Here is a 13,387-nt window from a genome sequence, read left to right as displayed (position 1 = left end):
TGAGCATGGTACCAAGGTACTATGGCAATGTAAAGTCATCTCTGGAATTAGCCAACTCCATGGTACAAGTTATCATTCATCTGTCTGGTTTCCTCACTTTTCTCCCTGGTAAAGATTTACAGTGTAGTACTGTTACTCAAATCACTTATCCTGTCTAAAGTAAGTATAGTCAGCCCTCCGTATCCATGAGTTCTGCTTCAATGGATTCAATCAAGCACAAGTCAAAAAAAATTTTTAAACACTTCATCTGTGCTGGACAGGCACTGAAGTTGTTTTGTCATTATTCCTAAATAATACAGTGTAACATTTATATGGCATTTACATGGTTGCTAGGTATTCTTAGAAGCAGCAATTTAAGAAAGATATGTGTAGTTTACATAAAATGTTTTTATGTAAGTTACTTGAGCATCCACAGATTACAGTACCCACATGGGATCCTAGAACCCACCCCCTCTGGATGCCCAGTGATGACTTGCACTGCTTTCATATCCTCTCTGCTGAAGGAAAAGAACCACCTTTAACATGAGCATGAAACTGCACAGGGTCTGCAGTCCAAAAATGGTTCTTAAATGCCTCTTCCACTTACTAGCTTCATGAAGCTGGCCCAAGTCATTCAATGTTTCTATGTTTGAATTCCTCATTGTTCGCTTAGGGATAACAATATCTATTCCCTTTTAGAGTCACATGAAGAGATACAAATGAACATGCTATGTAAATGACAAGATGCCATGCAAATCTTTGTTAATTACTGAGTTCATTTACAAACACCATTTTGGACCTGAATCCTCATCTTTATTTTCTCCAACCACCTGCGGATGATAGTAATTTTCTCTGTGCTTAGGTCTCACATGCGTTTATTAGCTTCACCATTCACACCTGCCCTCGTCATACATACTGTCTCTCGTTTCATTTGTCTATGTCTAGTGCACATGCCAATGAACTTGAGAGTAATAATATAAAACAAGAGATGTCCAATACTCTGAGGAGAAAAGTCTACCTCACTGATAAGTGAAGTGGCATGGGAATGCTGTCAAGAAACAGGCATTCCCTCATACTAGATGGCTAATTTCTTTCCTTAGAGATGTATCAACAGAAACAGCAATTCCAACACTATGACCAAGTATGCTCACTCTAAGACTAAAGCAATATTACTCCAGAAGAGTCATCCTATCTCAGAGAATAAATCATATCATATCTTTAAGAACAATATAATATGACCAAATATTAGAACTACTAAGTCTGGAAGATGAGAATTTAAATGGTGATGATGTTTATTTTTGTGCCTTTCAATATATTTTTAAATTTCTTCAAGTGAATTTTAGAAAAAAATAACCAAAAGAGTGAATTTCAATAAGTGAAGAATAAAAACTGGAATCACAGAAAGAAGATAATTTATGGAAAATCTCTTGTAATTTAGGAAATGCATACTTAGCTATTTAAAAGTAACTAATACTCAGTTTACATGAAAGTGCTACTACAAAAGAAAATTTTAAAATCATGAACAATTTATACTTCTACTTTTAGCACTGCTAAAATCTGAATATGTAAAGTGTCTAAAGGAAAAATAAAGTGAAGAATTAAGTATGTGAAAATAGAACCTATTTTTAAAAGATTCAAAAATTAAAAACTACAAAACGAGAGGGGAAAGGCTATAGTCAAAGCTGGCTCACGTAACAGACTGAGTCAGACCACTGAGCTGGACGCACGCAGCTCAATCAGCCTTACCAGCTGCGTGGCCCTGAACAAACTGCTTCACCTCTCTAATTCATTTTCTCCGTCTGTAAATAAAGATAACAATAAAATTCATCTTAGAGTTTTTATGAGGACTTGCTTATGTAATAGGTTCAAATGCCTTAAGACATTTTTTCATAAATGTGAACTGAAGTATTCACTCAGTGCTCAGTGTCACTTGCAAAAGTTTAACTCGCCAGGCCCTCACAAAATTTCTACCTGAGTAGAACACTCAACACTGCCTCAAGCCTTTGGAAACAGTACCTAAGTCCAGGAAGGCAGAAGCTCTGCTATCCCCAGCTTAGGCTCTTGTTCAAACAACAAGTGCAGTAGACTCCTCACGGAGCATGTTGTAGCAGAAGACATTTTAAAATGAAAAAAAAAAAAAAAAAAATCTAGCAATAACAAATTAAGAGTGTAAAGTTTTATTCCTATTTCACAAATAAGGAAACTAAAACACAAGGGTGAAGTAATGTAGCCAACATCACTCTGGTAAGTAATGTCAGGACAGGACCACCCATGCACAACGCCTTAATTGTCACCACACCCCAACACCTAGTGGCCCTGAGCACAGACCAGACATTTGTAAATGACTGATGGGATAGGTGGGTGGATGAATGGAACAAAAAGTTAAGCAAATATTACGTTTCCATGGGGTCACCATCAACCCTGGCAAATGAGATCAACCCTGTGGAGTTAATTCTAGAAAAATCAATAAATGCTACTTAGTTTTATGGAGTAATAACTATCACTCACAGACCAAGACTACATACTTTGTCATTTAAACTCACGAAATATGTATAGGTAGCAAGAGGCAAAGAATTTTTTCAACTACAGATAGTATCCATTTAAATGCCAATGGAAAAGGTGAACAGGGACTCTAAGAATAAAAATAACGTATTTGACTATTTGAGTTTACTATAGTACACTGCAATAATTAAAATGAAACAATGAAGCTATATCAATGCCTAACTGAGAAAGACAAAGAAACTGATTCAACAACCTCACCTTAAAACCTCACTGGCTGATACAAAGCACCAACCTAAACTGAGGTTTCATTTCTTTCAAAACTCAATTTTGGGTTTTTTTTTTTTTTGTTTTGTTTTTCTTATTTGTGTTAGAATACAAAATGCCTACTAAAATTTTCTCTTTTATATTCTCAGCCTAAAGTTACCTGCAAAATAAAGATTATGTCATTGAAGTATGTATATTGAATTTAAAAGTAAAATGAATACAAACAAGTTGTGATATATTTACTAGAAAATACCTGTAAAGAAGTTCTTCTGTGCAAAGATGAAGTGGTAGGTGGCTTTATAAACTTCCAGTTCACACTGCCACGTCTGTGGCATGTTCCATACTCGGGGGTAGCTGGCGTTGATGTGGAACTGCAGAACCAATGTTAAGCAGCAGCATTAAAGCTCTGACATGTGGCACTGTGGCACAGTAGTGGAAATGGAGGCTCACACCTGGCAAGTAGCTTTATCTCCCTACTGAGCTGAACAGAAGGTCCCTTGGAGATTTTAATATTGTTGTGGCTGAAGGTCAGTATCTCTAGCAATATTCAACTCCTATGAAGCTATGATGTGGTCAAAAAATTTGGACAATAGTGACACTGAACTCCAGTTAAACCAATGGGGTAGCAACCAATGTCCCCAATTCCTCCTTCTTTTCCCTCCCGAGTGGAAGTGAAAGGCTCAGAGGGAGGGAGCACGGAGTGCAATGCACACTGTCACACCAAGTAGCATTAATTTCTACTAACCATGGCATTTCTGTAAAGGAAAAAATTGCCCACCTAGGAACAGCACTGTCCCACAGCAACAGCTCAAGAATTCATGAAATTGCTGAATATGTAAGTTTAATACATATTTATGGTACGTGAAATCGTTTGGTAACTGGAAAATCTCCTTGGTTTACACGTGTGATGTGTAAGATGCTTGCTTAAGACAAGTAATTAAGGACCTCTGGCACTCTCCTCTGTGGACACCAACTGTCCTGTTGCACAGCAGTTTTTGTTGTTGGGCTTGTCATCACTTAATTTTTAAAAAACCTGCCTGATCAGCAAGTCCCCGCTCTGTAATTTTCATCATGGCCATTTCCACAAGGCTTCTGTTCCTAACATGAAGCAATCCAGGGTATCAGTAAGATTTTTCCTCCTTTTACCTTCTTCATCAAGTGAAAAGCACCATTAACATTATATTACATAAGCCCTGAGAAAGAATCCAATGGGGCCAAAAACATGGTGAAAACAACCTTATTTAGAATTTGGAGAAATGAGGCCAACTACAAAGTCAAGTTTGAAAACAATATTCTAACAGCTCTTCTCTTTTTTGTTGCCTTCTTTTCACCTCCCACACACTAGAAGCAAAGCAACAGAGAGATGCCAAAAGAAGTCCACAGCACTGGGAATCTACTTCTCTTTCAAGGATGGGGTTAAGAACATCTAGTGGTCCTTGACATGAGGATGGGTCATTCAATTTTGTATCAGAAAATTGAAACCAAGTTTGCATTTCATATAGTACGCATATAATCGTATACTTCAGACTTACCGCTAACATTTCTGCTTCTAAAAGGGTCCGGTACTGCATGCTGGTAGTGGCATCGACATGTAACAGTTGTCCTTTAATTGCAGGGGTATAACCTAATAAATAAAAGCAAAAAAATCAAGAATAAAAAAATTATGCAATTAAGAATTCTGAACTACAACCAACTCCTACAACCACCTAAAGGAGAAATTCCTGAAAAATGGTGCTCAGTCACTACTTACATATACCCAATGACCGGGACTTGCTAACATAATAGGGGATTCTTCTCATTTTAGACAGCTCAGAAGGAAGAACATTCAATCTTCACATAATCTCTATCCTGGCTTTTCTTTCCAGTGCAAAACCACAGTTGACTCTTGGTATCCATAGGGAACAGGTTCCAGGAATTCCTTGGGTACCAAAGTCTGCACAGGCCCAAGTCCCTTCTGCTTGTCACCTACACTCACCCTCCCACACATTTTATCTCTAGATTACTTTTAATATCTAATACAATGGAAGTGCTACGTAAACTGTTGTTATACTGTATTGTTTAGGGAATGATAACAAAAGGTCTGTATGTGTTCAGTACAGACAGATTTTTTTTTTTCTAAAATTTCAACTCAGTCGATTAAATCCATGGAAGCAGAACCCATGGACACAAAGGACTGACTATGCATGTCTATTCTCTAAACAACGGTTTCCAACTATGTAGTACAACTCCAACTCCAAACATTTTTCTTTTTCCACTGACTAAAAGGTACACATTTTTATCATTTTCAACTGTTTCATATATGATTGTTTCTAAACAATATTTAATCCTTAAGTATTAACAATTTCTCAACAATACAGCCCATTTTCAACAAGAAAGTTTAGAGTATTACATCTCCTTCTTTGATGAAGTCCTCAAGGAGGTACACTCATTTATAGTCATTACTATATGGCTACTTCCACAGGCATCCTGTTCTGGGCCTAGTTTTCTCCTCCAAACACACAAAACTGATAAACATTCTAGACTTACTTTTTACATTGTTCTTTCCTTTTCTCTTCAGGCCGTCATCATCTTAAAAGCCAACTAACCTTTGTACTCTAAAACTTAACCGGGCTTTCCTTAGATACTAAACTTGAAGAGTGCAGAACCTGCCACAACTCTATGCACACAACACAGAGCCCCTCCAGCCTGGATGGTCCCCCTTTAACCTAGCCTGCCACTATTTGTACAGTTATTTATATACTGTACTAAAATGTACAAATACTATTTTCTATGTACATCATCAGTTTAAAAAAGACAGATGCATTATCTTAACTAAACTGGTATCAATTCTATGCAACCTCAAGTTGCCTTCATCCCTATCACACAGTATAAACAAGGATCTTCTAAAAGATGCTTCTTGCCAACTGCCTACTCTGAATCAGTCCTACAGCAATTTAGGCGTCCCGTTAAAGACTTAGCATGATGGTTCTTTTGAAACTTGCACAGAATGTAAGATCTAACATGATTAGAAAATTGTCCCCTTCTCCCTAGGCACTCAAATAATTTAATTATGTAATAACTTAATAACCACAGGCACATCAAAATATTCTCACATCTGCTAATGGGAATATAACTTAGTATTGCTATTACGGAAAACAATATGGAGATTCCTCAACAAATTAAAAAGAACTAACATATTGCCCAGCAATTTCACTGCTGGATACATATCAAAAGGAAATGGATCGCTATGTCAGAGACACCTGCACACTCATGTTTACTGTAGCACAAGAGCTAAGAAATGGAAGTCACCTAAATGTCCATCACCTGATGAATACATTAAGAAAATGAGGTACAAACAAATAATGGAATACTATTCAGCCATAAAAAGAGAAGAAATTCTGTCATTTACAACAACATGGATGGAACTGGAGGCATGAGTGAAGTAAGTCAGGCACAGAAACATAAGTATCTCATAAACTCACTTCTATGGGGAACCCAAAAAAGTTGATGTCATCAAAGTTGAGAGTAAAATGGTAGTTACGAGAGGTTATGGAGAGAAAGGGGAGAGAAAAAAGGGGAGAGAGGATGGGAAAAGATTTATTGATAAGATCTTAATTATAGACAGGACTAAGAAGTTCTGATATGCTGTTACACAATAGGGTGACTATAGGTAATGATAATGTACTTTGTATTTTGAAAAGCTAGATTAAAGGATTTTGAGTGTTTTTACCATATAGAAATGATAAATGTTTGAGAAGATGGATAGGTTTATCATAACATGAATATTACACAATGCGTAAATGCATCAAAACATCACACAGTATCCCTCATAAATACATACAATCATATATATTTTTTTTTTTTTTTTAAAGCTGTTAGGTTTTCTTTATTTTTTTTTTTTTTTTTTATTTTTTATTGTGAACAAATGGGATACATGTTCTTTCACTGTTTGTACATAGAGTAAAGGCATACCATTTGTGTAATCATACGTTTACATAGGGTGATGTTGGTTGATTCATTCTGTTATTTTTTTCCCCTTCCCCCCACCCCTCCCATCCCTCTTTTCCCTCTATACAGTCCTTCCTTCCCCCATTCTTGCCCCCCTCCTTAACCCTCACTCTAACCCTAAAACTAACCCCTCCCACACCCCATTATGTATCATCATCCACTTATCAGCGAGATCATTCTTCCTTTGGTTTTTTGAGATTGGCTTATCTCACTTAGCATGATATTCTCCAATTTCGTCCATTTGCTTGCAAATGCCATAATTTTATCATTCTTTATGGCTGAGTAATATTCCATTGTATATATATGCCACAGTTTCTTTATCCATTCATCAACTGAAGGGCATCTAGGTTGGTTCCACAATCTGGCTAAGGTGAATTGAGCAGCAATGAACATTGATGTGGCTGTATCTCTGCTGTATATTTTTAAATATTAGCTAAAAAGTAAACTTAGTTAAAAGAAACATTAAAACGTTTAAAATTAAAACCTATCAATACCAAAATCTAAAAGGATTAAAAAACTATTATTTACATATTAATCATTTTTCTAATCATTTAAAACTAAAAATAATCACAGCTTACCATTTTCTTCAACTGTCATTGGAATATTAATTTCTAAATATGAGCCAGCTCCTACATTCACATGTACAGCATTTGTTTCCTGCCAAAAGAAATTTTAACTCATATCAGAGATTTTAATTATATTCCCATCATCTTTACTTTTTAGTTATTATCACAGAAATATAATTGTCAATTGATATGCGATAAAAGAACAAAAGTTCAAATTTATACCAAAAATACACTAAAACAATTCAGCCAGATTTTTTATTCAGATAATGAATGAAAATTCAGATGGTTCACTCAGATAATGAACCAGAATATAACATGTAGATAGATCTATCATCATCATCACCATCATCAATGTTTCCAGTTTTGGCATGTAATAAATTATGATCAAAGTAGTACACAAATAATTATTTGGGGGAAAAAGAAGAAACTCATATAAATGAATCTAAGTATAAAAAAAGTTAATAGGAAAATATTCTGAAAAATAATTTTCAAATTCTGAACACAATTTTCTACTTCATTATTATAATTATTACCCTGTTTTTAGTAAACAGCAAGTCAATTGTAGCATCTGCAATAATATTCATTCGTAGTTCAAAAGCAAGGATCTGTCTTGGTCTTCCAGGCTGTGCAATTTCAGAAACTTTCAAAATTTGATAATCAGGTGGAAAGAAAAACTTCCACAAACAATCCCTGTATGAGAATGTAGAAGGAACAATGTCATGTTACTCAAACAACACAGCCTCCGAGAAGGGACCAAAATCAACATTCTATTTTACATTATCACTGTTACTCTATTTTAAAATGACACTATTTTCTTCAGTGTTTTACACTTCCAGAGATCAATGGACTTTGAGCGCTTAATAAATACTGGAGCCACAGGCAAGACCAACTCTGACTACTGAAGTTTGCGATGAGCAATGAAAAACATTTTACAAGTTTTTCAATTGTTCAAATGGTTACAAAAAAAGGACTGACAAAGGACAGCTTGATTAGAATCATCACTTCACCCTGGATGCATTACTTAAGCTTTCTAAGAAGACCCAACCTGCTTCCTTGTCCTTAACGTAGGAAAACATAGCAAGCCTCAGAGGGGTCTGAAGACTCAACAACATATACGAAAGATGGAGCAGTGTGTGGGCACATGAAGAATTTTTGTTATTTCTATAATCAATGTTTTTAATATACACTACAAAGAGGTTAAAGAGCAACAAATTTCTTAAAAAAAAAAGATGAAACCAAGGCTCTAGTTATATGCCTCCCCCTTATCATCTGACAAAAAATCAGTCTTTTGTGTCAGCCAGCACTAGTTTAATGTTGTTCATTACTCAAAGAAGGTGCCAGTCAGTGGCTTTTAAATAAGAGGGTTGGGGAGGGAGTCAGCAGGGACAGGAAATGCTACCTGGAATAAAAGACTGGGGGAAAAAATAGATGAACAGAACAAATTTTAAAAATTTCATCACTAGATGAAAATAAAAACAAAATTAAGTTCTGCAAATGTTTTGACTAAGACTTACAAACAAACATACAAAACCAATACCCCTGAGGACAGAAAGTCCAATACAACCGCCAGGTGAGTACACACTCCAGGGGGTAACAGACAGCAGGACAGGAGCAATGGGCAGTGGGCTGACAGCTGATCTGGACCTACTTTTCTGATGCTGCAGCTTCCTTCACTACCTTCCCCAAATCACCGAACCTCTCTGCATCTCCACTTTCTCACAAGTTTGATGAGTGCCTACACCTATCCTATGCATCTCAATAGGTGACAAGGACCTTGTGGGAAAATATTTAAAGGAAAGTGCTTTGAGCAAAAGCACTAAATGGCCAATGTCAAGAAGGTTTACATTGTTAAAATCATCATCTAAAACTCAAGGTTTCATTCTAACAGATGCTATTTCAAACTGTCATGAAAAATCGCAAGATGAAAGTATCATAAAGTTGAATAATACCTTGAAAATTCAGAAACTCATATAGGCATAGTAGAATTAACATCAAAATCTATAAGCTAAAATCATGCTCTATCAGAGATCAAAAACTCCTCACAATGCTGAGCAAACGGATTCAACAGCAAGACTGCTGAAATTTCTTCCTATATTTCTCATATACTTAAATGCTAAGAAAATGACAGCACCAGTCACTGGTGACTGCTGATCATATTCCAGTGGAAACTCAATATGGGGAAAAAGAAAGCAGAGGGCACCCTAAGAACACTGTACACGCAAATGAGGAACTAAACAATGTGAAAAACAGATCTTTTTCTTCAATAAACGTGAATGTTTTTGTTAAGTTTAGATTAACAAGTATATTGCTGTTCTCTCTTGGCAGAGAAAGAATACACTAAAGGGAGCTGTGAGAGAAAATTTCTACTCACATTAATTTTCATTTTATTTCTCCATATAATACATGTAGCCAACTTGAATTTAATTATGTATTATAAGAATTTTTTAAAAAGAATTTTAGTTTGGGTTTTATGTAAATATGCACTACTAATTTTTAAGCATGTAAAATAAATATACTTTAAGAAGAATCACACCTTATTCTACTGCCAAAAATAGAAAAATGTTTCATGTGTCTATGTTAAGTCATTATTCTAAGTTTTTCCTTTCCAACAATATAAAACTATTAGGCCAAAGAAAATGAATTTCCCTTAAGATTTCTGAATACGGTTGAAATAGGTGTAGCTTTTATACTTAATGTAATCCAAACTCTTTCATTTTCAACTGGATACACAGTAAATACAGCATGACTTATTTTAGGAAAAATTTTGCCCTTAAAGCAAAATTAAAACCCAACCGTGTAAAAAGTAACTAACCTGAATTTTTAAGCTCCATTTACTTTTAAGTTTAAAACATTAACCTAAGCCAGAACCTAGTAAAGTCACCATAAGCACATCCCAAGCATTTTCAAATAACAACTACTTGTTCATCATACAACTGTGGATCACTACTTGGTGAGTTACGTGCTGGAGAACAATGAGAACGAGAGAGCATGCACGGAGCATTTGTCTTGTCCATGCCCAGCACTGAAAAAAACTGGTGAACAAAGGGCATATTCCTCAACAAGTCACATCCTTCTAAGTCCATCTGAAACTTAAAAAGTATTAAAAAAGACAGTGCATCACAAATCAACACCAGTGCTCTTTTACCTTTTTCATCAACAATCAACAGACCAGTCAAAATTGTCCCAGTATGACTCAGTTCTACTTCTCCAGAAAGGCAATTCATGAAGAGGAAAACGTTAAGCAATGTCTATTTGAATTAATTCCTATTTAGTGATAAATGTCCCTTTGTTTAAAATTCTTCAATAAGCAGAAAAACATTAATAATATAGTAAAAATAAAAATTTTTTTTAAAGTAATGGCATGATTAATAAAAATCTTTCAGACAGATTGGCACAGTGGCACAGGCCTAGAGAATCAGCTACTCAGGAAGCTGAGGAAGGAAAATCAGTTGAGCCCAGGACATCAAGGGTAGCCTCAGCATTGTAGCAAAACTTGTCTCAAAAAGTAAAAAGAAAAACAAAGAAAACGAAACACTGTGAGAGACTCTACTTTACTCCCAGCATAAAAACCCTACTTCTTCTTGCTGTAGAACACAGGGCAATCTCCACTGTCCACATTTGCCTCAATTACTCAGCCCCTCTTTTGGCTAATGAACTTTTTACTTATCCTTCAAACTAATCTGCTACCTCTACAAAAGCCTTCCCTGAGTCTTCTCTCTCCCCAATCTTTAATACGAATTATGTGCATATTATAAGCTGAACTCTGTCCTAAATCCTATGTTTAAATCCTAACCTAGTGGCTAAGAACAGGGCTGTATTTGGAGATAGGGTCTTTAGAGAGTCATAGCATTAAAATGAGGCCACTGTGGTACATCCTGATGCAGCATGACTGGTGTCCCTGTAAGAGGAGGAAATCAGGACACAGACATAGCCAGGGGAGACCACATGAAGACACCAGGAGACAAGAGCCAACTAAAGGCCAAGGGGAGAGGCCTAGGGCACATCCTTCCCCAGAAGGAACCAACCTCAACAACACACTGATGGAGAACCACAGGCCTCCAGAACTGAGGGGCAGAACTTCCTGATAAGCTGTGTGTCTGCGGTGACTGTGTCGGCCTCCCTGGGAAACAGTGCAGTGCCTTCCTAGGCACACCGTCAAGACCCTTCACGTGTCTTCCTGCAGCACTTCACACAACTTGCTTTTCTCCTTCCCGCGGAAACTGAACTATGCATGTGTGTCTTGTTTTCACACCCCCATCTCCTTAGCAATCCCTGCTACATAGTAGAGTCAATAAATAAATTGTTCACTAAATACATAAGAAAAATCAAAGGAACCAATAAATATGCTGTTAATTCACCATCTTTCTAAGAAACAAGCTCCTCCTTTAGGAGCCAACTTGCTTGAGGTTTCTCCATAAACAGGTTGCTATTTAGACTGAAATTCTTAGTGACACTTTACTCTGCCATCATAAAATAGCATGTAAAAAACGGAGCTAGTTTTTAATAAAAAACAAGAGTACTATCTCAATGCACTTGAAAGATTTTAATAGAGATAATAATGTACTTAAGTACCTCTGTCTATCAGCCCAAGGTCCATAATTAAAATCTGTTCCTTTACCACAGACTATATCCAGCCCCCAACATGGAGGCAAGTCTTGTAATTTGCAATCTTCACTGCTTACTTCTCCTTCAATGCTTTCTTCTGTTTCTTCTGGAACAAGTCCTATATTCCAGAACAAACAATATAAAAGCAGTTACTTAAAAAGAACATTAGGAAGTTTCCTTAAATCAGCAGTTCTAGAACTTGTTGGCTTCAGGAACGCTTCTTTACATTCTGAAGAACCCCAAAAGGACCCTAAAGGAGACTAAAGTTAAGCTCTAAATTAAGGGTCTATTCAAAAGGATAAATTTTGTTGTAAACATTACTGTGACCCCAAAATAGTGCAAAACTAAGTAAAGGTTTGGGTAAATTAAAAAAGATATTTAAAAATTTTAAGTTTTAAAAGAAAGTAGGACTCTAAAAGGATTTCATGTGTGACTGAGTTGACAGATTATATGGGTTTCATGTGTGGGTTGACAGATTATGAGGCTAAACAGATATCAAAGGTACATTAGTGCCATAAAAAAATATTTCTTGGTTCAGAGCTATTTATACAAGTTGAATGTGTTTCCAAAAAAAAAAAAAGGAATCCCAAAGTTTTTTGTATAATAACAAAACTTAATGTGCTCAAAATTAAAATTCATCAATTTTTAAAATAATTTTATTATAAAAATCAACTCACTATATATTAACATAATACTAAATAAAAACAGTATAAAAATGAAAAAGAACTATTTTAATGAAAATTAAAAGGAGTTTTCAATTTTTAAAGTGTATATTTTTACATTTTTTAAGATGTTGATAGACTTTTAGTTTATTCATTTATTTATATGTGGTGCTGAGAATCAAACACCTTGCCTCACACATGCTAGGCAAGCGCTCTTCCAGAGCCACAACCCCAGCCCCTTCATTAAATGAAGAAAAACTATTTTCAAAAACAAAGTAAATGGGTTGGGAATATAGCTCAGTTGGTAGAGTGCTTGCCTTGCAAGCACAAGGCCCTAAGTTCAATCTCCAGCACTGAAAATAATAATAATAATAATAATAATAATAATAATAATTTAGTGAGAATTGTTGGTATTGTTCTTTATTTTGAGAAATCTCTCTAGGGTCTATCTTAATAGAAACCAGGTGGATTTTCAAAGCTGCCTCTGCATTCAACCTGTTGTTGAAGGACCTGAAGAAAACCCAGCCTCAGCAGACATGTACACAGAAGAGGAGAAGCATTTCGGTAGCCCTTCCATCTAATGCTGAATGAAATTCGTCTTTGACGCTACAGCAAAATTCAGCAAGTGGGGCCTTCTCAAAGGTGAGTGGCAATGCGCAGTCTGAAACCAGACCACTGCACTCCTCACACGCTTGTGCTGGTGCTGCACTCTGAATGCATTTCTTACCCACACACGAACTTGCAAGCACACACCAGACATGTGGAAAACAGCAAGTCCGCTGAGCTATGCTGATCTTTCACAAATGTTGACAAACTCACTAT

At 36.0% G+C, this 13,387-nt stretch overlaps 1 protein-coding gene across 1 annotated transcript in view; it reads right to left on the bottom strand.

Moving 5' to 3' along the window:
- Bltp1 (bridge-like lipid transfer protein family member 1) overlaps positions 1 to 13,387 on the bottom strand; it is a 191,499-nt gene that overhangs the window by 136,684 nt on the left and 41,428 nt on the right. Inside the window, 5 exon segments of the mRNA XM_047567624.1 lie at positions 2,999 to 3,116; positions 4,278 to 4,369; positions 7,311 to 7,389; positions 7,832 to 7,988; positions 11,871 to 12,021. Coding sequence (XP_047423580.1) covers positions 2,999 to 3,116; positions 4,278 to 4,369; positions 7,311 to 7,389; positions 7,832 to 7,988; positions 11,871 to 12,021 — 597 coding nt within the window.

This window comes from Sciurus carolinensis, chromosome 10 (genome assembly GCF_902686445.1).
Source record: "Sciurus carolinensis chromosome 10, mSciCar1.2, whole genome shotgun sequence".
In the NCBI taxonomy this organism is placed as follows: domain Eukaryota; kingdom Metazoa; phylum Chordata; class Mammalia; order Rodentia; family Sciuridae; genus Sciurus; species Sciurus carolinensis.
This window is presented reverse-complemented; position numbering and strand designations above follow the sequence as displayed.